The sequence below is a fragment of the Mobula hypostoma genome, chromosome 7 (genome assembly GCF_963921235.1).
Source record: "Mobula hypostoma chromosome 7, sMobHyp1.1, whole genome shotgun sequence".
In the NCBI taxonomy this organism is placed as follows: Eukaryota; Metazoa; Chordata; class Chondrichthyes; order Myliobatiformes; family Myliobatidae; genus Mobula; species Mobula hypostoma.
The window spans coordinates 168,334,917-168,357,923 of record NC_086103.1 but is presented as its reverse complement, the minus strand read 5'-3'; the positions used below and the strand labels follow the sequence as shown (position 1 = coordinate 168,357,923).

General features: G+C 40.0%; 1 protein-coding gene across 2 annotated transcripts in view; it reads left to right on the top strand.

Moving 5' to 3' along the window:
* The window catches only part of cyfip1 (cytoplasmic FMR1 interacting protein 1), a 155,384-nt gene that overhangs the window by 96,634 nt on the left and 35,743 nt on the right, over nt 1-23,007 (top strand). The window contains exons 16-23 of one of the 2 annotated variants that reach the window (XM_063054534.1): nt 6,008-6,155; nt 7,835-7,988; nt 12,420-12,576; nt 15,350-15,446; nt 15,559-15,635; nt 15,732-15,840; nt 16,157-16,276; nt 21,159-21,358. In XM_063054534.1, coding sequence (XP_062910604.1) covers nt 6,008-6,155; nt 7,835-7,988; nt 12,420-12,576; nt 15,350-15,446; nt 15,559-15,635; nt 15,732-15,840; nt 16,157-16,276; nt 21,159-21,358 — 1,062 coding nt within the window. Of the gene's footprint in view, nt 1-6,007; nt 6,156-7,328; nt 7,477-7,834; nt 7,989-12,419; nt 12,577-15,349; nt 15,447-15,558; nt 15,636-15,731; nt 15,841-16,156; nt 16,277-21,158; nt 21,359-23,007 lie in introns of both variants that reach the window. The other variant, XM_063054535.1, reaches the window with a different exon arrangement.

The window sequence follows — 23,007 nt, the reverse complement described above, 5'->3', positions numbered from 1 at the left end:
AGAAGTGGCAGAAGCAGGTTCGATATTATCATTTAAAGAAAAATTGGATAGGTATATGGACAGGAAAGGAATGGAAGTTTATGGGCTGAGTGCAGGTCAGTGGGACGAGGTGAGAGTAGCGTTCGGCACGGACTAGAAGGGCAGAGATAGCTTGTTTCCGTGCCGTAATTGTTATATGGTTATACAAGTCAATAGCATCATAACATTTTAAGTAACGTTTGGATATTAAACACACAGCGCATATTTTCCCCGTATGAACATATAAAATCATTGCAACGCACCAAACCGCTGAATCAGTGGGAGCCTTGGGCTTGTTTCCCTGCAACAACACGGTCCTATCGAGGAGTGATGGGAGACAGCGATACTGTACTCGGAACGGGGTTCCTTATGTCCAGTCTAATCCGCAATTTAGTTTTCGTTGCATTCATTGCAAAGATATCTTGGAAATGGAAGCAACGTTTTCGGTGCTTCCGTGGCTATCTCAGGATATTTAGCCTTGACTTTGATCCAGAATACCGACAGACGTTATGTCGAACATACCTTTCAGCCCGCTGTCATTTGCAAGCTCGAGGAGTTGATCTCTTTCCTGCTCTGACATGGACGATGCGCGAGTAATGACCTCGCATGCGTAATGGCTCAACAGTGTGTGTGACAGGGAATGAGCGCATGCTGTGCGGCCCGGGGGTTGGGGACCACTGCTTTACGGTATGTTTGGAGGCTTGAGAGAGGTAACAGGTAACAAGCAAGTTGGTTCACATCATCCCTGAGAAATTGGAGGATTTTGTAGGAATTTTCAGTGTTTTGAGGTATTTGCTGTAGATAGTCTAGGTCTCAAAAACATGTGGGAGTGCCAAGATCATTCCAAATTCTTTATCTTCATATAAGCTTTTAATAATAAATATAAAATCATAAGACATAGGAGTGTAATTATGTCATTTAGCCCATCAAATCAGCTCCGCCTCTTGGTCATGGCTAATTTATTATCCTTCTCCTGGCTTCAGCTCACAATCTTTGGCACCCTTTCTAATCAAGAATCAGTCAACCTCTGCTTTAAATTTACCCAATGCCTTGCCTCCACAGTTGTCTGTGGCAATGAAATCCACAGATTCGCTACCCTCTGGCTAAAGAAATTTCTCCTCATGTTCAATCAAAAAATACTGTTCTGGTGTATTGGAAGTCATAGTGTCATACAACATAGAAATGGGTCCTTTGGCCCATCTGGTTGACAACAACCAAGATTCTTGATTCCCAACCTGGGAGAAAGACTATGTGCGTTGGCCTTTTTTTTAATGTCCTTTGTGATTTTGTACACCTCTACATGATTGTCCCTTATTCATGAAAAAAAGTCCCAACCTGCTCAAACTCTGTCCATAAATCAGTTCCTTGAACCCCAAAATCTACCTTGTAAATGTCCACTGCACTCTTTCCAGCTTGACGACATCTTTCCTATAACAGAGTGGCCAAGGCTGAACTCGCTGTTCTTAATGCAGCCTTATGTAGCCCATCTTAAATAAAGGCACAATATTAGACACCTTCCAGTCTTCCAGCACTTCACCTGTTACCAATGACAGTGTATATATCTCAGCCATAGCTTCTGCAATATCTTCTCTAGCTTTCCAAAGATGTTCTTGTATCAGGCTTTGGAGAGTGATCTACATTCATCTGCTTCAGGCATCTCGCACCTACTCTGCTGTAATGCGGGCTGGTCCCAAAGCATCATCTTTAACTATGTCAACATCCAAAGTCTTCATGTCCTTCTCCATGGTAAAAGCAAAGAAAAAATCATTGAGGACATCCCCATCTCATGCAGCTCCTCACAAAGATATCTACTTTGGTCTTTGAGAGACCCTGATCTCTCGAGTTACTTGTTTTCCTTTAATATACGGTGAGTTCTAGTTAATTGGGGTACATCGGGATCAGTACATTTTGGCCCAATTAGGTGGCTACTTCAATTAGCTGAAGTTTCATGGAAATAGTTAAAAAGGTATAAAAAGACTAACTACCATTTAACTTGTATTAAAATTAAATACAGAACAAATTAGAACACTACTAATACCAGTACAACACTATAAAACTATTAGTTCCTAATAGCTGTAGACGGAGGAATTCATCCAGTGTATCTTTTGATTGTCTATAAATGAACAAAATCAGCACAAACTCCTAGAGCAGATAATGAATGGACTGCCTTCTTGCAATGCTTTTGACAATTGCATCCTCCAGATCTTCATATGTAGTTCCTAACTTGAAGTAGTGAAATTATTTCTTTATCGTTCAAGTTTAAATTATCATTCAACCATACATGAATACCCATGAATACAGCCAAAGGAAACAGCTTTAGTCCAGGGTCAAGGTGCAAAACACAGAAACAACAGATATACATAGCACAGAGTACATATAAGATAGCAAACCCATATGTAATCAGTAAAATATAGTCAAACAAAACAAATATAGTCCAAGATTCTGAGTCCATGAATGTTGCATAAAATGCCAACGAACCCAATATGGCTTGTCTTCTGCCAAGCGAACATAAGAGGGCAGCATGAACTCCAGCTTGGACACAGCATCACACCACCTCCAATGGAGTGCACCGACTCTTGACGCCCCTCTCTTGGGTGGCTGTAAACAGGTGATACCGTGGCTCGTGGACTAGTCCAAGGCCACGCAACTCCCCTGCCATCCGCTGTTAAATCAGTGAATCATACTTGCTGCATTCCACATTAACAATGTCTGACAGGGTCTTATGATCATAAGGAAAGTGATTAAGGTGATTTCTTTTTCCCTCCTGACTGTTTCTGGCATCTCCAAGCCTGAATGCTTGAAACTGCAGTGAATAAAACAGTCCTGAATTATCTTACTGCTTATTTCTTGCCAGCTAACACTGACAAAACATAAACAGGCGTAACTGATGCTATTTAAAACTGTTTGCTATAAGCATGGTGTAGCAAATAATGCCCACACAAGTGCATGTGACTGGTACTAGTTATAAACTGTTTGCAGCAGCTCCTGTCCCAATTCAGTGGCATAGTGTCCCAAATAAATAAAGGAAATCAGGGCTATTTTTTGGTTAGTCTTTGTTCTTTAAGGGTTGTTGCAAATAAACTTCTTCTTCTTCTTCTTCATGTGCCTTGCGCGTTACATGCTTGGGCGATCATGGCTCTCCACATCGAACAATCCCTCGCAGCATCAATGATATCTCACACATTTAGATTTGTTAGTTCTTTCATAGTGTCCACATATTTTCTTCTTTGCCTTCCTCTTCCACGTTTCCCAGGCATACGGCCTTGTAATATAAGGCATTCTGTTTCTCCCCTTCTGATGACATGGCCCAGGAAATTAAGTTGCCTCTTATTTAATGTTCTCATTAAAGATCTTTTTGTATGGGCACGTTGGAGTACTGTCTCATTAGTTACCCTATCTCTATATGATATTTTCAGCATTCTTCTAAGAAACTATATTTCTGTTGCTTCTAAGTTTCTTTGGAGTTCTGGTGTTATAGTCCATGTTTCCGAAGCATACAGCAAGATTGACTAGATGTAACATTTTAGTAGCCTAAGCTTTGTTGTCATAGAAATGTGTCTGTTGTTAAAAATGGGTTTCATTTTTTGTAAGTTGGTTTTGGCAGTGGCAATTCTTCTTTTTATTTCTACTCCTAGCATCTTGTGATATAAAGCTACCAAGGTAATTAAAGCTGGTCTTTTGTGTAATCTTTTGGTTACCAATGTACAATTGGCAGTTGGGAGTATCCTGCTGCTTTGATATTACCACACATTTGGTTTTTTTACAGTTGAGGGTTAGACCAAAATCTGCACTTGTTTGTACTACTTTGTCTAGGAGGATTTGTAGGTCTTCTGCAGCACTTGCTATTAGGGTGGTATCATCTGCATATCTTATATTGTTGATGTTAACACCTCCAATTTTTATCCCATCTAGGTCTTCTATTTCTCTGAGAATCATTTCACTATAGATATTAAATAATTTCGGTGAGGCAACGTATCCCTGTCTAACTCCTCTTTGAATTTTAGTCCAACTGCTTATATTATCAATTTTTACCGCCACCGTTTGATTCCAGTATAAATTTTGAAGTAGTTGTTGGTCCTTTCCGTCAATGTTTAGTTTAACGAGAATTTGAAATAATTTTTCGTGATGCACTTTGCAAATAAACAGCTGCCAATTAACTGATGGTCCAATAACCGGAATCCACCGTAATTATAAAATCTCTTAGCATTCTTATTAATCTCTGCCAATGCTGTCTCAAGACTCCTTTTCACTCTTCTGATTTCCTTGAGTATACTCCTTCATCCCTATACTTTAAGTATTTACTGAGTTCCAGCTGATCAATGCCTCCTTTTTCTTGACCAAAGCCTTGTATCCCTTGTTATACAGGGTTCCCTACCCTTACCAGCCGTGCCTTTCACTTTAACAGGAATGTGCAGACTTTGAACTTTTAAAAGTGATGGTGAATTTTATCATCTTTGTCTTCTTGGCCTAGTGTTGGCTCAAGAGACATGGGAAGTGGTTCTCATCATGAAGGTTTAATTTCTCAGTGCAGATTAGTAGAAGACCCATGTTTTACACATACTGAGTATGCAGACTTCAGTGAGGGAATCAAAATTGACTTGGAGCCCAGCATCTAATCACATGCAAACACATATATAATCTGCATACTTAGCCACTGAAATTACAGGAAATTGAACACATTTCCATTAGTTCTGAAGATTTTTTTTAAAAGAGATACAGCTTGGTAACATACCCTTCCAGCCCAATGAACGCTTGCCACCCAATTACACCCGCGAGACTGTGGAAGTTGCAGGAAGGCAAGGGTTAAAGGCAGCGTCCAGGCAAGGAAAGCCTGGGGCAGTTGTAGTCAACCCAGACCTTTGAAGTGAGACCGCCAGAACCACCCTTGTTTACTGCAGTTGAGATAAAGTGTGATTGACTCAGAAGTGTGTGTGTGTTCTGGTTCCAGTTGTTGTATTTTATTATTGGTGATGACATCACCAATGAACCTACTTATGTCTTTGGAGTCTTGGAGGAAACCTTCGCAGTCACGAGGAGAACGTACAAACTCTTCACAGACAGTGATGAGAACTGAACCCAGGTCGTTGGTGCTGTAATAACATTATGCTAACTACAGTGCTACCATGCTGCCCTTAGCTCCACTTCTACAGGAAGTTCACCATAGGTAAGGGGAAAATTGGAAAGTACTGGGGAAATTATCTAACTTGGCTTAACACTGAGATTAGGTCTGTCAGAGATCAACTGGTTCACATTGTAGTTTGCTTGCCTTCATGAAGCAAATGTAAAACGCAGACAAATTTCTGTGGATATTCTAATTTGAGAAAGCTGTTCACAGTTTCTTCTTATTTTCAGCAATGTACTGGAAGCTTGATGATGGGATCAGGCTTCTAACTTTTCAGCACAATCATTACTGAAGTGTGGAACTTGCACTTCTGAAAGTTACAAGGAAAAGCAGTAAAAATGATACAGAACTAAAACGAATGATCAATTTATCATGTGTTCATATGAACCCAGGCAGTTATAATTCTTGTTGGCAGCTTCAAAGGAAAATCACATGATTACAAATATTAACAAGCTGGAAATACTTGGATAAACTTTCAGTTCCTGTAGGATTCTAGAGGGCATGAAGTTATTGTGTTTATTCAGAGCTATGTTTTTCCAAAATGTTATGTTATTTTTAATTCTCTTATTAAAAAAATTATACTTTGTTTTGTCTTCTACGTGTAGTTAAGGATCTCTCTCCATAATCCACTGACTGATTAGAAATGAGATGAGCAATGTTCCAATTTGTGTGGTTCCAAATCTTGGGTTAGTTTTCTAGATATCGTTAACTTAGATGCATATGTATATTTACAATCCATGATGCTTACAGACATTATCTGCGAATTAATTCTGTCATCTGCATTATCTTATGCTGTCCTTTGCACCTTTGTTTGGAACAACCAATGAGAAATGTTAGTTCTGATGCAGATGCATTTGTCCTGTCTAGTGTTCTTCAGGCTATTCGGAAGACGATATGTGATTGGGAGGTTGGACAAGAACCAACAAATGATCCTGCGCTCAGAGGGGAAAAGGATCCGAGAGGTGGCTATGACATCAAGGTTACCCCCCGAGCAGTTGGACCGTCCAGCACCCAGGTGTTACTTTAGTGCTAATCTTTCCTCAACAATTCCCTGTTCATAAACAAACTAGTCAAAGCCAAGAATGGGAATTGAAATTCAGATTGCTCATGACAAAAGTAAATGAAGAAGGGTAATGAAGGGGTATTGAAAAAGCAAGATATTTATTTGGCAGGCAAAGAATTGAAAATTATGCAATAGGGAATATTGTATAGTATTTCAAAAATGTATATTTAATTGGAAGGATTTTGTGTTGCACAGTAAACTTCAGTATTTTTCTTTGCAGTTATCTGTTGATCACCTCCATTGTTAGTAACTGCTTTACACTAGTATTGGTTTGCAGCTTCTGAGCACTTAACTTGTTGGTTTTTAGGTTCTGGTAAGTCTATTTAATGACTACTCTAAAATAGAATGTGGTTTCTTAATCAGATTGAAGTTTTTTTTAAAAAACATTGGTGTTTGAACTTAATGCAAATAGAGATGCCACCACTGGTGTTCAATTTCTCCTTACAGCAGTCTGAGCTATTAACACTGATATCCTTAACAACTCGAGCATTTACTAACAAAATGCTTAATCTGGCCAATAACATTTTATTTCCTCAGCTGGGCAGGAGTGATCAGGGTTTTTTTTGTTTTAAGGCATTTAACTTCCAAGTTATTGTTTTTAATGTCACGTAGATAGCCAGTAACATTGTATTATTAACATTGTATCTTCTTTAGATACTACTTTGCTATTGGTTTTAAAATATAAAGTTTCAGAATATCATGGTTTTACTGTAATTAATACATCTTTTGTTGATGTGCATGGCGTATTTTGAAGGGTGTGTGCTTCTAAGCTCTTTGCTCTTGCCAATGAACTTGAAAGTAATTTTGCTTACTTCCTCAAAGAGCATATTGAAATTGGGAAGATCGTCAATCAACTGTTCCTTTTAGCTTGGTTTTATAATAATTTTAGCAATTCCTATCCAGTTGTGATCTCAATGGAAAGATGTGAAGTAATCATTATTAATACAGATTATTTGATTTTTTTCCATTCAGACCATTCCAGCATAATTTAGTTGCTTGCTGTGATAACACTTTGCCATGTGATAATATTAACATCAATTTCTTCTCTAATGCTATTTAACAAAACTCACACTCTCTGCTTTTCTCTCTTAATTCTTAATGTTTGTCACTGCCAACTGGTTTTAGTTGTATATGGTGCGCACCATGGCAGAATCATTGCTATCTGGGGAGCTAGCGAAGCAGCTAAAATCTCTGGGGCTGGAAAAAACACTCATTGCGACGAACACCTTTCTGAGACGTTCCTACATCTATCCAACCATTTTAAACTTTGGTGGTAAGAAGAAAGCCTCTTTTGTTTAATAAAAGAAAGTCAAATTGTTCCATCATATGAAGCTTGAACATTGTTAATTAAAAAAAAATTGTTAATTTTGGTATTTTTTATTCTCCTGTATTTTATCCTCCTGTAACGAGAAGGATTTAATATTTTAAAATACATGTGCTAATGCAGAATTTATTAAAAACAACTAAACAGTGTGCCTCAGTTAAAAAAAAATTGGTTCATTATTGTGAAAGTAAGTTTAATATAAATTATCTTTATAGTGGTGGAACAGTTAGACTTTCTCCATTTGATGTATGATGACTAATGTGCCCTCTGCCTTTTTTTCTTGTTTTACGTTTTCCTTTTACTATAGCTCTACATGGTTAGAACTATGCTAGAGTCCCTCATTGCTGACAAAAGTGGCGCAAAGAAAACATTAAGAAGTAGTCTTGAGGGCCCCACCATTTTGGCGATAGAAGAGTTTCATCGGCATTCATTCTTCTACACTCACTTGCTCAATTTCAGTGGTAAGATATTTCTTCCACAGGAGGCAGTGGGATGGGTCAGACATGTACTTTGATCTTGTGCCATAAAAGAGAATTTTATTAATCTTAAAACATGCATTGAGCTATGTGAGTAATTGCACAGAAAGTGGAATAAATATTTTAACAAAAGGACCTTTGGAGGTTCTACTGATCAGAATAAATGAGAAGTAACTTGTTTTAAAATGATGTGAATCATAATTAGAGCTGAAATGCTAAACAGAGCGATATTTTCAACTGCTTAGCTCCTCTGAAATAAGTTAGAAATTACTGATAATAACATGGAAACCAATGCAACTTTCTGTATTTTAAATTTTGGGTTACACTTCTGTCCAAAATACTAATAACACCATAAGACACAGGAGCAGAATTAGGTCAATTGGCCCATCGAGTTTTATCCGCCACTCCCATTATGGCATCAGGGTGCCGCGGTAGCATAGTGGTTAGTGAGAAGCTGTTATAACTTGGGACGTTGGAGCTCAGCTCCGGTGCCATCTGTAAGGAGTTTGTGCGGTCTCCCTGTAACTCCATTGGTTTCCTCCCACTGTCTAAAAACATACTGATTAGTAAGTTAATCACTCATTCTAAATTGTCCCTTGATTAGGCTAGTGTTAATAGATAGCTTGTTGGACCACACATCTTGTTGGGCCAGAGGGCTTTGTTCCTCACTGTATCTCTAAATAAAATAAAATTATCTCTCTCAGCCCCATTCTCCTGTTTTCTCCCCATATTCTTTGACATCCTTGCTAATCAAAAACCTATCAACCTACACTTTTCGTATTCTCAATGACCTAGCCTCCATAGCCGCCTGTGGTAATGAATTCCACAGATTCACCACTCTGCGGCCAAATGAAATTCCTCCTCATCTCTGTTCTAAAGAGACGTCCTTCTGTTCTGAGGCCTTGCCATATTTGGTAGGTAATTTCTTTGTTGTATCCCCTTATGGTTTGTTAACTAATATTCTGGGAGTTGTTTTTCATTATTTATCTAAATTGTAGTTAAATTGCTGCTCAACTGCTTGTAGCAGAGCCACCATTTTTAAATCAAACTATTGATCCACTTGTAGAAGTGAGAAGAAAGTGCAGTTCTGAATTCAGTAGGCAGAACCACTAATCATCTAGAGGTAGACATTTGAATATCATAATTAGCTGAATTTAATTCCTTGATGGTAAAAGAATGTGGGATTAAAATATTAGTTTAATATAGCTGAGTGTTTCATTTGCTCTTCATAATTTGGTGTAATGTGGATGAGTAAAGTATCGGAAGATAGACTCTCGAACATACAATTTCCCAGCAGTCCTGTGACGTTGGAATCCTTGTGGAATCCAGCAAAGGGTCAGAACCGTACTGAATTCCCAGTGGGTAGATGCTGACCGTAGAACCTACATCAGGTTGTTCCTAATGTAGGTGCATTAGGGTTGGACAGAAGTAGCTGTGGGGCAGGAAAGTAAGTACAAGGTAAGATACGTTTTCTGAATTAAGTTTGCTTCAGTGTTTTGAGTGTTTCTGTATTCAAATAATTTAATTTCTGTGAAACATTTTAATATTTTTAATTGTTTTTTTTAGCTTTAAGATTCTGAATATCAAAACTTTGAGAAGCATTGGAATAGTTTCATCACTTTGATAGCCAGCTATGGCTCAGTTAATACTTTCCACCTATTTCATTCACCTGGCTTGTTGTGGCTCATTCACATGGTAGTATCATATGACACAAGGCCCTGGCCTTCATTGGGCCTTGGCATTATAGATGTGGATTATAACAGCAGGTCAAAACAAGAGATTTGCAGAAGCTAAGTTTGCACATCTTTTTGTCATGTAGTTATAGAGTACTACAGCACAGAAACTGGTCCTTAGGCCTATCCAGTCCATGCCGACTTGGTCTTCTGCCTCGTCCCATCTACCTGCTCCAGGACCATAGCTCTCCATACCTCTTTCATCCATGTACCTATCCAGACTTCCCTTAACTGTTAGAATTGAACCCGTATCTACCACTTCTGCTGACAGCTGGTGCCTCTGAGTGAAGGTGTTCCCCTCCGGTTTCCCCTTAAATATTTCACCTTTCATCATAAACCCATGTCCTATAGTTCTGTTCTCACCCAACCTATGGGAGGGAAAAGCCTGCATGCATTCACCCTATTTATAGAATTAATTATTTTGTATACCTCTACAAGATCTTCCCTCACTTTCCTGCACTCCAGCGAATAAGTTCCTAGTCTACTCTTCTTTTCCCTATACCTCAGGTCCTTAAATTCCAGCAAATTCTGTCTGCATTCTTTAAAGCTTCTCTATATCTTTCCTGTACATAAGTGACCAAAACTGCACACGGTACTCCAAATTAGGCCTCGCCAACATCCTATACATCTTCAATATCACATCCCAACTGCTGTTCTCAATCCCTGATTTATGAAGACCAATGTGACAACAGTCACATGTCTACCAATGTCCACCAGATTCATGAAATTATGGATCCCTTTGTTTTTGGCATACCTCTGAGCCCTTTCATTCACTGTGTAAGTCTTACCAAAGTACAACATCTCACGCTTCTCTGCATTAAATTCCATCTGCCATTTTTTAGCCTATTTTCCTAGCTGATGCAGGTCAAGCTTTGATAACCTTCCTCACTGTCCACTATGCCCCTAGTTTATTGTCATCCATGTTAGAAGTATAGATGATATAGTATATAAACTAACACCAATCCCTGTGGCCACCACTGGTACATTAATATCAAGCCCAAGTACTTTTTTTCTTGTAACACACACAAAATGCTGGTGGAACGCAGCAGGCCAGGCAGCATCCATAGGAAGAAGCACAGTCGACGTTTCAGTCTGAGACCCTTTGTCAGGACTAACTGAAAGAAGAGCTGGTAAGAGATTTGAGAGGGGGAGGGGGAGATCCAAAATGATAGGAGAAGACTGGAGGGGGAGGAATAGAGTTAAGAGCTGGGAAGTTGATTGGCAAAAGGGATACAAGGCTGGAGAAGGGAGAGGATCATGGGACAGGAGGCCTAAGGAGAGAGAAAGGGGGAGGGGAGCACCAGAGGAAGATGGAGAGCAGGCAAGGAGTAATTGTGATAGGGCCAGAGAGAGAGAGAGAAAAAAAAGGAGGAAAAAAAGCAATAAATAAATAAATAAGGGATGGGGTGAGAACGGGAGGAGGGGCATTAACGGAAGTTAGAGAAATCAATGCTCATGCCATCAGGTTGGAGGCTACCCAGACGGAATATAAAGTATTGTTCCTCCAACCTGAGTGTGGCTTCATCTTGACAGTAGAGGAGGCCGTGGATAGACATATCAGAATGGGAGTGGGACGTGGAATTAAATTGTGTGGCCACTGGGAGATCCTGCTTTCTCTGGTGGACAGAGCGTAAGTGTTCAGCAAAGCGGTCTCCCAGTCTGCGTCGGGTCTCGCCAATATATAAAAGGCCACATCGGGAGCACCGGATGCAGTATATCACCCCAGCCGACTCACAGGTGAGGTGTCGCCTCACCTGGAAGGACTGTCTGGGGCCCTGAATGGTGGTGAGGGAGGAAGTGTAAGAGCATGTGTAGCACTTGTTCCGCTTACAAGGATAAGTGCTGGGAGGGAGGGTGGCCTCCTCTACTGTCAAGATGAAGCCACACTCAGGTTGGAGGAACAACACCTTATATTCCGTCTGGGTAGCCTCCAACCTGATGGCACCAACATTGATTTCTCTAACTTCTGTTAATGTCCCACCTCCCGTTCTCACCCCATCCCTTGTTTATTTATTTATTATTTTTTATTTTTTCCTTTTTTTCCCTCTCTTTTTTCTCTCTCTGTCCCTCTCACAATTACTCCTTGCCTGCTCTCCGTCTTCCTCTGGTGCTCCCCTCCCCCTTTCTTTCTCCCTAGGCCTCCCATCCCATGGTCCTCTCCCTTCTCCAGCCTCGTATCCCTTTTGTCAATCAACTTTCCAGCTCTTAGCTCCATCCCTCCCCCTCCTGTCTTCTCCTATCATTTTGGATCTCCCCCTCCCCCTCCCACTTTCAAATCTATTACTATCTCTTCTTTCAGTTGGTCCTGATGAAGGGTCTCGGCCCGAAACATCAACTGTGCTTCTCCCTATGGATGCTGCCTGGCCTGCTGCGTTCCACCAGCAACTTGTGTGTGTTGCTTGAATTTCCAGCATCTGCAGATTTCCTCGTGTTTGCGTACTTTTTTTCTTGTACTAAGTTCTGTCTTACTGGTTTATGCTTCATGTTTCATGTAAGGATTTTTTCATCTGCAATTCTTGCTTATTTTTAATGTCAATGTAGCTTAGGAAACAAAATCTGTTTAAGCAGAGTTGTCATACAGTATATTGTAACATCACTTTTTATAATCATTATAAAGGTATAATTTTCCATTTAAGAAATTTATCTCTCAGTTTGCTGAAACCAAACTTTTTTATTCCTTAAGAAACACTTCAGCAGTGCTGTGACCTGTCTCAGCTTTGGTTCAGAGAGTTCTTTCTTGAATTGACAATGGGAAAAAGAATTCAGTTTCCTATTGAGATGTCAATGCCCTGGATCTTGACTGACCATATTTTGGAGACCAAAGAAGCATCCATGATGGAGTAAGATTTTAAGTAATTTCCTTGCTGTTCCAGTTCATGAGGGAAGGATTTTTTCCAATAGCATTCACCAGATAACAATATTTATATACTTGGGCAACAACCAATCTGCTGGAGAAACTCTGGAGTGAATTCGGAGAAAGGAATTATCGATGTTTTGGTCAAAGCTCTGCATCAGAACTGAGAGTGGAAGGGGAAGATGGCCAACATAAGAAGTAAAAAGAAATGGAGAGATTAGAGTCCTGGGTACTTGGTGGACTGAAGGAGGGTGAAAGACGACAGGCAGGTTTGCCAGCTTGGGGAAGGGGAGGTAGGGGTGGGAGACGGTGGCAGGTGAATACGATGTTTGGGCAGACAAAGGAAAAAGCACAATGATGATTGGCAGATAGAGCAAAGGGAGGAGAGTGTGAAGGTTTAAGACAGCTGCTGGCTGGAGATAAATAAGAACACAAAGGCCCACTAATGCTGGAATATGGTAAGTAAAGGAGGTGATATTGGAAACCATTAGGGGAGAGGTGAAAGGTAGGTCGAGTCAGAAACCAAAGAGCTGTAGGGAAAGTGGAAACTAGGTGAATTGTGTGTGCAGTGGGTGGTTAGAACTGGGAGTAAAACAAATATGGATGATGGGGAGCTGGAGAGTTCAGGGAGGAGGGACAAAAATGATAGGACTGCTAGATCAGAGGGTGAAGAGGTAAGGGGGAAAAGTTGTGAGAGGGGGACATGTTGGTGGGGAGAACTCACAGGAGGGGAGGGTTATCTGATATTGGAAAAATGATGTTCATGACTTTGGGTTGCAGACTACCCAGGTGGAATATTAGGCATTGGTCCTGTAGTTTGCGTTGCTCCTCATTCTGGTAGTGGAGAAGGCTGAGAAACGGGTCACTGAGAATGGGAACGAAAAATGAAATGGCGAGTAACGTGGAACTTGGGGTGACCATTGTGGACAAAATGTAGGTGCTCTGCAAGGTGGTCGTCCAGTCTGTGTTTGACCTCACCAATGTAGAGGAGGCTACATCAGGAGCACTGGATGCAGTAGACAGGGTTGAAGGAAGTGCATGTGAATTTTTACCTCATCTTGGGGCTCTTTAGGTCCTTGAATGTTGGTGTGGCATTACATCTCTTGCAATTATAGGAGAACATGGCAGAGGTCAGGGAGTGGTGGGTCGCGAGGGCTGAGTTGATCAGAGAATCACAGAGGCAGTTGTCGCTGCAGAAGGTGGAAAAGGGTAGGAAGAAAATGATGTGGCTGGTGGTGGGATCTTGTTGTAACTGGTAGAAGTGATGAAGGATGATGTGTTGGATACAGAGGCTTATAGGGTGAAAGCTGAGGACTAGGGGAACTCTATCCTTGTATTAGAGATATTGGAGTTGAACTTAAAACTCTAGTACCTTAACTTCCAATGGGCTCCTGGAGTTGTGCATTCTAACATTTTTATTTATATTGTTGTATTGTCACATTAGAGTTATGGCATATTGAAAAGACTTTTCCTAAAGAGTTGAAGGGGGCAGAAACAAAATGCTCATGGAAGAGAAGTTACAAGAGTCAGGCGAAAGACTTGCTTAGTGTTAATTAGACAAATATTGAACTGTCTTTATACAGTTAATTCAGTATTTTAAACTAATTTATGGACATTAAAACCTTGGACCAATTACATTATGGCAAAGATCAGCTTTTATTTAAAAAAAACAAAGAACTGAATACTTCAAGGATGAGAGATGCAGAATATAATTTTTGAGAAAAAGTATATAGCACAATGGTTTCATTGTCTTGCCAATGCAGCTTTTAGAGTAAATTCACTCCTTATGCAACGTTCATATGTTTTCTCAGCCAAACAAATGGGTAGAAGATGCAGATGGCAGTGGCTGTTTTGAATTTGTGTGCCATAATTTGTCCTGTGGTGCAAATACGGGCTTCATTATCTCAGATTCTGCAGATTCTGGAAATCCAGAGTAACCCTTGCAAAATGCTGGAGGAACTCAGCAGGTCAGGCAGCATCTATGGGAAAGAATAAACAATCAATGTTTATTCCTTCCAGTAGATGCTGCCTGACCTGTTGAGCTCCTCCAGCATTTTGGACATGTTACTAGGAACAGTGACTGACAGTGCAGCAGGATAATTCCAGGCATTTAAGCGTGAGAATTTATGACAAGCAGTCAGTAAATGGTTGATGTCAGATATTATTTTTTCCTGTTAGAAGGTTTCTTCTTTTATGTTCTTGTGTAGCAGTCTTAACCACTAAGGGTGATGTGACTCAAGAGTTCCAATTAGTGAACTGAGAAGCTTACTGATTAGAGGCAGACTTCGGTTGGGACATTCATAAATAAATAGATTGATTTTAATGTAAGCTTGAATTAATTTTTAAAAAACTAAGCGCACTTATAAAGTGTTAAAAGCTACATGAAAGCAATATCAAACACCATTAGACTGTGAACTGTGTTGGCGGCATTTGAATATAAGATAGATTCTGATGAGTTTCTTACAGGAAACAGGAAAAGAGGAGAGGTTCAGTACTTTGTGGGTTTGAAGGGAATTCTAGAGCTTTCAGTTGAAATCACAGTGGCAAATTAAATGAATGAGGATGTAGAAGCACTTAAAGTTGGTGATGGGGATGGAGGGAATTTGCAAACAAAGGTAGAAGTCTAACTGAAACTACTGATCTTACACAGGCACTGGGTGATGGCTGAATGGGACTGTCAAAATATTTTAATTGGACTTCAGTAGTATAGGAAAATAATTACTGAGCAACCTTGTTGAACCCTGACTCTCTTTTTGTAGGTATGTGCTATATTCATTGGATCTGTACAACGACAGTGCCCATTATGCTCTTACTAAATTCAGAAAGCAATTCCTTTATGACGAAATTGAAGCAGAGGTAATTTTATTTTTTTAATTTAAAGCTCTATCTTTTATTGCTCACTTAATGCAATCAAAGAGGTTGAGTGAAGTCAACTAGTTAAAGTTGGTTATTTGTGCTCATTTTGTAGGTGAATCTGTGCTTTGACCAATTTGTGTACAAGTTGGCTGACCAGATATTTGCTTACTACAAGATTTTGGCGGGAAGGTAATGTTGAAGGACATTATTCAGATATTGTGAAATGTGCAATAAAAGCTAACTGCATTTCAAATATTTTACAATATCTAACATCTAATTTTTCAGCCTCCTCTTAGATAAGCGGCTGCGGGCTGAATGCAAGAATCAAGGAACTAATATACCAACGCCCCCATCAAATAGATATGAGACTTTATTGAAACAGAAACATGTACAGGTGGGATCTCCTTTTCATTTTAAAAATACCAGATTAAAAGTCTAGGCCCAATACTGCAGAAAAATGCCATAGAAAATGAAAGGTGAAATAAAACTAAAGCATAAGACTTTGCTTTCTTGTTTTTCTTTCTTTCTTAAGCTCCATTCAAATGATTATCATTCATTTTATCTTTTGAATGCAAGTTATGTTTGGAGATATTTCATTGTAACACATGTACGCCATTAAAACAGGCAAGTTACCGATCATTAGTTGGAATGTCAAATATTGTACTTGTTTTAACTTAATGTACTTGTGTTTTAAATCTCTTGAATGACAGCTTCTTGGTAGATCGATAGACTTGAATCGACTGATCACTCAGAGAATTTCAGCAGCAATGCACAAATCATTGGAGCTGGCAATTACACGTTTTGAGAGTGAAGACCTCACCTCCATTGTGGTATGTGTGCTGTATCTTGGAGCTTTTAAACAACTGTTGAAATGATTAGCATTGTGTTCAAATACATTTATGTCGATGTCATTGTGCTTTTTTTTTGCTCATGTTGCATCATGGACATACTCTAATAAATGGGAAGCTATTCAGCAAATACATTTTAGATTAGATTAGATTATGAGAACACTCAGTCCTCTTTTATTGTCATTTAGAAATGCATACATGCATTAAGAAATGATACAATGTTTCTCCGGAGTGATATCACAGAAAACAGGACAAACCAAAGACTAACACTGACAGAACCACATAATTATAACATATAGTTACAGCAGTGCAAAACGATACCATAATTTGATGAAGAACAAACCATGGGCACGGTAAAAAAAAGTCTCAAAGTCCCTGAGTCGATCGACTCCCGAGTCCCCAGTAGCGGACGGCAAAAGGGAGAAACTGCCTGCCATAAACCTCCAGGCACCGTCAACTTGCCGATGCCTTGGAAGCAGCCGACCACAGCCGACACTGAAAACTTGGAGCCTCTGACCAGCCCCTCCGATACCGCCTCCCGAGCGCCATCCTCTGCCGAGCGCCTTCGACCTAGCCCTGACCGCTGAAACAAGCAAAGCCAAGGATTCGGGGCCTTCTGCTCCAGAGATTCCGGTTACCACACAGTAGCAGCGGCTGCGAAGCGGGCATTTCAGAAGTTTTCCAGATGTTCCTCTGTACTCTGACGTCCGTCTCCATCAAATCAGAATTGTGCACGGTCTCCTACTTGACAGATTACAGATATCAATCACCGGAGAGGCCGCGCGCGCTGCCATCTCCTCCTCCTCATTTAAATATCAGGTAACAAAGATTGGAGAAGTTGTGGGTAGTGTAGAGGGCTGTCGAAGGATACAGCAGAATATAATTACAAGATGCGCAAGAAAAAGAAAAAAAATACAAATTATGCAAACAATTGAAGTGAAAACTGCATTCCAAACCAAAATTGAGTCCTCAGATCTGATGAACCCCAGAGTAGGCCCAAAGCCTGGCTTGTCAGTTCATTATATTAGTGGGTACGGTGCACAACAGCCAAGGCAGTCTTCATAGCCTCAGCACCATGGAGATGACCATCGCGGAGAACAAGCAAAATTGGCTCTCTTCCCAACCGACACCCCGTCTTTTCAGTCTATCTGGGCTAGTGTTTAAATTGACCTAACAATGGAACCGTGAAAGGCTCCAGCGCCCTGGAGAGAGGAGTGAAGCTCATGGAGAGTGAGTGAAATTGGCTCTAGCCTCCAGTCTGGTCCGGCGTTTACATTGACTAAACAGTATATCATAAATCGCACTAGGACCCAAGCACTGGGACTAGACCACACCTCCCAGCAACTCTCTGCAGGCCTGGATTCCGTCTGCCAGCCCAAAGCCACTCACAAGCTCTTCAGATCAATGGCTGCAAGAGTTTAATCGGAGCGAGTGTGAAGTGATGTTATTTGGGAGATCAAATGTCAGATGGAACTGTACAGTTAATGGCAGCACCCAATACAGTATTGGTGTACAGACAGATCCTGGGGTCCAAGTCCATAGTTTATTGGAAGTGGCCATGCAAGTAGATGGGGTGTATTTATTGGTTATGCATTAAGTATTAGAGTCAGGGAGTCGTGTTTGTTGGTCTACATTTGGAAAATTGTGTTTGCCCCATTACAGGAAGAATGTGAAGGCTTTGGACTGGGTGCAGAAGGGATTTACCAGAATGTTACCTGGATTAGAGGAGAGATTGGACAAACTAGTTTCTTTTTTCCTCTTTGAGACAATGGAGGCTGATTGGAGACCTGATGGAAGGTTACAAAATTATGAGAGGGGTGGAAAGGGTAGATGATCAGAATTTTTTACACTGGTAGAAATATCAAATACTAGCAGGCAAGCATTTAAGGTGAGGGGGAAAGTTTAAAGAAGATGCGTGGAGCAAGTTTTTTTTAACGTGGAGTGGTAGCTGTGGGGTAGTAGTAGTGGAAGATATGATAGTGGGATCTAGAGACTTTCGATAGGCACACGGATATGCATTTGAATGGAGAATAGAGGTTTAATTTAATTCTGTTTTGTGTTTGGAACAGACTGTTCTACATTCTATAACTGGAAATTAAATATTTCAAGCAATAACTTGATTAATTTTGTTATTTTTGTTTAATATAGTGGTTAGGTGAGTGCAACCTTTTGTATTGAGATTCACAATCTTGTGCCTTAAGGAATTGTTATTGTAAAATTACATGAAGACTTTTAAAAAGATATGTTAGGACAGCATGATATTCCGTCTTACAGTGCCATTACAGTGTAGTAGAATAGTTTGATACATTACCATATCCATTTCCTATTCTCTGTTTTTTCCCATAAAATCATCTCAGTTTTGTTCTCCATAATTGGCAGAACTAAATAGACTCCTTAGAAAGGAATTCTTCAAGCTGTCTCCCTGAGTTTTCGATCAGGTAGCCATTCCAGCATAATCCTGAAAATTGGAACTTTATTGGTATGAAATAATAAGAATCATGTACTTCGGGGTTGAACAAGTTGCTGTAGGTGAATTCAGATTTTTTTTAATCTACAAAAAAAATGTGGAAAGCAGATTTCATTAAACTTGATGAAAATTGGATGTGGGTGACTTCCGGGTCATCAAGGGAATGGCGGCGTAAGGAAAAGGTCTCTCGACAAAAAAGAAGGTAAACTGCCCCAAAATCGAATTTAGACAAATACTTAATATTGCATAACTATATTAATAAAAGGGGCAAGGATGATGTCTAAGAACAAGATTAAAAAGTCCACTCCGAAGGCTGATAAACATAAAGAGACGCAGCAAGGCGACGGGTCTAGCTCCCCCACGGCAAGCCAGGATGGAGATAATGAGGGGGAATCGGTGACTCTGTCTTTGATTCTTGGAGAGATTCGCAAGTTCCGACAAGATAACGGCAAACAGCTGGAAGATATTAAAGGAGAAATAGTGAAAACTAACTCGCGGATAGATGAAGCTGAAGCGAGGATTGTTGGAATTGAAGAGAAGCTACAAAACGCTGAGGAAGTGATAGCAGAAATGCTGAAGCTGCAAGACCAGCTCCAGTGGAAACTAATAGATCAAGAAGGCCGCTCAAGAAGGGAAAATGTGAGGATCTACGGAGTTCCCGAAGGAACTGAAGGTAAACCCGGATTGATGATTCCCTTCGTGGAGAAGCTACTTAGCGAGAACCTTGACATACCGGCCGCAAAAGACCTACAGATAGAAAGGGCTCACCGCGCGTTGGCACCACAGCCCCCGGCAGGCGCCCAGCCCAGTTCGATTCTGGTCAGATTTCTCAGTTACAGAACGAAGGAAGAGGTGCTTAAAAGAGCATGGCAAAATAAAGGCTTCATGTGGAACAACTGTAAAATCAGTTTAGACCACGGCTACGCACCGGGGATTCTTGCCAGACGGAAGGAATATACGGAAACACGGAGAGTCCTGAAGGAAAACAACATCAGATTCCAGACCCTGTATCCAGCTCGGCTGAGAGTCTTTTACGATGAAGGGACAAAAACTTACGCTACGGTGGAGGAGGCAACGTTGGACCTGGCGGACCGGGGACTACCTATTAAAGTTATCACCCAACCGGAGTCGCTACTGGAGAGGATTCGGCAGAAGTCGTGGCAGTTAGTGGGGCGAGGACGCTCCACACGAAGCAGAGTGTCAAACTACAAGGAAAAGCTGCAAATGTTCAGACACGAATGTACAGAGAAAACAGATTAATTAAGAGAAATGACTGAAAAGAGTAAATCGGACTTGAAGGTAAAATGAAAACTGGTAACTGAGAATAAACTAGGCGGAATAACTTGAATGATAGCAATATGGTCGAGACATAAATAGGAGAAAATTCTCTATGATTATTCAAACTGCTGAGGGCCCTCTCAACACAGGGTGAAGATAGAGGCTATCCCTCTGAACTGAGACGGGTCGGTGCTCAGGCCTCACTGTGGGAAGTCGGGAAAAATTTTCAAATGTTTCACGTTCAAAAATGTCTAAGGTGTGGTTATATGTCATGGTTTACTGTTGAGAAGGGATTGCTTACTGTTTGGTTAGAAAAGGAGAGTTTTTTTTCTACTAGAGAAAAATGCAAACTGAATTGGTAAAAATAATTTCCTATAATGTTAATGGGGTTTTGAATCCAATTAAAAGAAATAAGATTATGTCTAAATTGAAAAAAGAGAGGGCACAAATAGCTTTCCTCCAGGAAACACATATGAGCCAATCTGAACATGGAAAATTAAAAAGAATGGGCTTTAAGCATGCATTTTATTCATCATATAAATTGAGTCACAAAAGAGAGGTAGCTACTTTAATATCAAGTACTCTTAATTATGAACATATTTCAGAGACTAAAGACAAAGAAGGACGGTTTGTAAAAATCACAGGAAGAATAGAAGGTACAGAAATAACATTGCTGAATGTTTATGCTCCTCCAGATTGTGAATGGTCATTTTATAGACACATTTTTGACCTAATGGTCAGTTCTCAAGGGGTAGTAATTTGTGGAGGGGATTTTAATATTAGATTAAATCCTGTATTAGATTTTTCAAGAATAGTTACTCAGAGTAAACCTCTGACTCGGAAAATGAGAAAAAAAAAATTGGATGTGTGCTTGAAAAGAACTAAGCAGAATTCTGGGGAGGACTGTGGCATGTTGGCAAAATTTCACAGGCCTTTCAAAGAGATTGCACAGGCACAAGTAGCTTGTATTTTCAGTGCTGTAAGATTCTGTGACTCTGCGAGTGAATATAATGCACAGATCAGTGCCTTCACCCAGTAAACCATTAAGCAAGTTGATTGCTCAAGCTTCAAATGGCAAATTTATAATATTGAGCCCTTGTTCTGATTTTGATTCATTAGGAGCTTGAAGGTCTATTGGAAGTCAATCGCATGAGTCACAAGCTCCTTGGTAAATACCTAACCCTGGACAGTTTTGATGCTATGTTCAGAGAAGCCAATCACAATGTATCAGCGCCATATGGAAGAATAACCCTTCATGTTTTCTGGGAGCTCAATTACGATTTCCTTCCAAACTACTGTTACAACGGTTCCACGCAAAGGTTTGTTTTAAATTTTTTAAAAATTTGAATGTAACATTGCAGCGCAACCTCTGTGACAATTGGCTTTTTTTCCCTTTGGCTTTGTCTTCAATACCTTCATCATGATTTGCTGTTGAGTCCCTATCTTATTCTGCTATGGATAAGATAAGTTATACGCCGCCAGCGCCCTCTGGGTTATGAATAACCTGACTTAATGAAAATCTAACAATGTAAATTCTCTCATAGATCTTCAAAGCTTGTTTAAGCTAGTAATAATAAAACATAATGAAATGTTTCATGGTTCTCATTAATGACTGGATACAATATATATTTCATTAATTTAATTATGGGTAGTGTGAACTGAATTATAACAAGTGTATGTAGAGCGATATCATATGGGCAGCTATAGAAAATGGGCATCACCAAGTTTAGAGAAATAAGCTTACGAATATTTATCAGAAATGGAACGCTTGTGTAACTTGAGGACTGCCTGTACTGCATACCATTTTTGACCAATTTAAATAGGGTACAATCATGAACCTTGTCTGGAAAACTGATTTCCTGTGATGGTGTACAAACCATTTTATAAACATCAACAGTAACATTTTAAAGTATAAAGTACCATTTAATTTACATGCTGCTTCATAGAAATTTAATTAAACAGAAATTTATATTTAAGCTGAAGAATTAAGATTTCAGCAATGGATACTGATATTCTAACTGAAGAAATTTTATGTTAATTGTACTGTAGTTTCCATAGTTGGTCTCCTTTTTTATTAAATAAAAGAACTTCATGTAAAGAACAGTCGATATTTTCAGGTATTCTGCCCAATGTTCGTTTACTAAATTTGAGAAATGGGGGAAGGTGCAATTCAGTTATCTTTTGTGTAGCAATGGCTTTCGATTGTATTTTGTTATATGAAGAGATACGATGAGGAACAGGCCCTTCCGGCCCAACAAGCTGCTCCACACAGCAATCCACCTGTTAAACCACAGCCCAATCACTGGACAATTTACAATGACCGATTAACTTGCTAACCAGTACGTCTTTGGACTGTGGGAGGAAACTGGAGCACCTGGAGGAAACTCACGCATTCACGGGGAAGAATGTACGAACCCCTTGTAGATGACATCGGAATTGAACTCCAAATTCTGACACCCTGAGCTGAAATAGCTTTGTGCTGTGCTACTGTGGCACCTACAGTTTGAAAATAAAGAGGAATATATTTCTATGCAGCAAGGATGACCATACTTTGGAAGTTTTTTTGCAGCTTGCATGGCACTTGAAGATCGAAAAGACAATTAGCACCGTTTCTAACCAAACCTCTTGCCACTAAAAGAAAATGGTGCTTCACTTCCTATAGTGGCCTGTAGGTGGCAATATCACTACTTTGCCCATTCTGCTCATCTCATCTCACCCAGTGGCAATGATGCTACTGGTTATGCCACTCATCACAATAGCCAATTAAGCTAAATTGAGAGTCATATTTGTGAAATCTCTGGTCAACTCAGCTATGTATTTAATTGTAGAAGAACTTCTGCCCTGTACAGGTTTCTTCCCACATTCCAAAAATGTACTGATTAGTAGGTTAGTTGATCATGTGGGTGTAACTGGGTGGTGAGGGTTCTTTGGGCCGAAAGGCCCTATTACTGAGCTGTATCTCTAAACA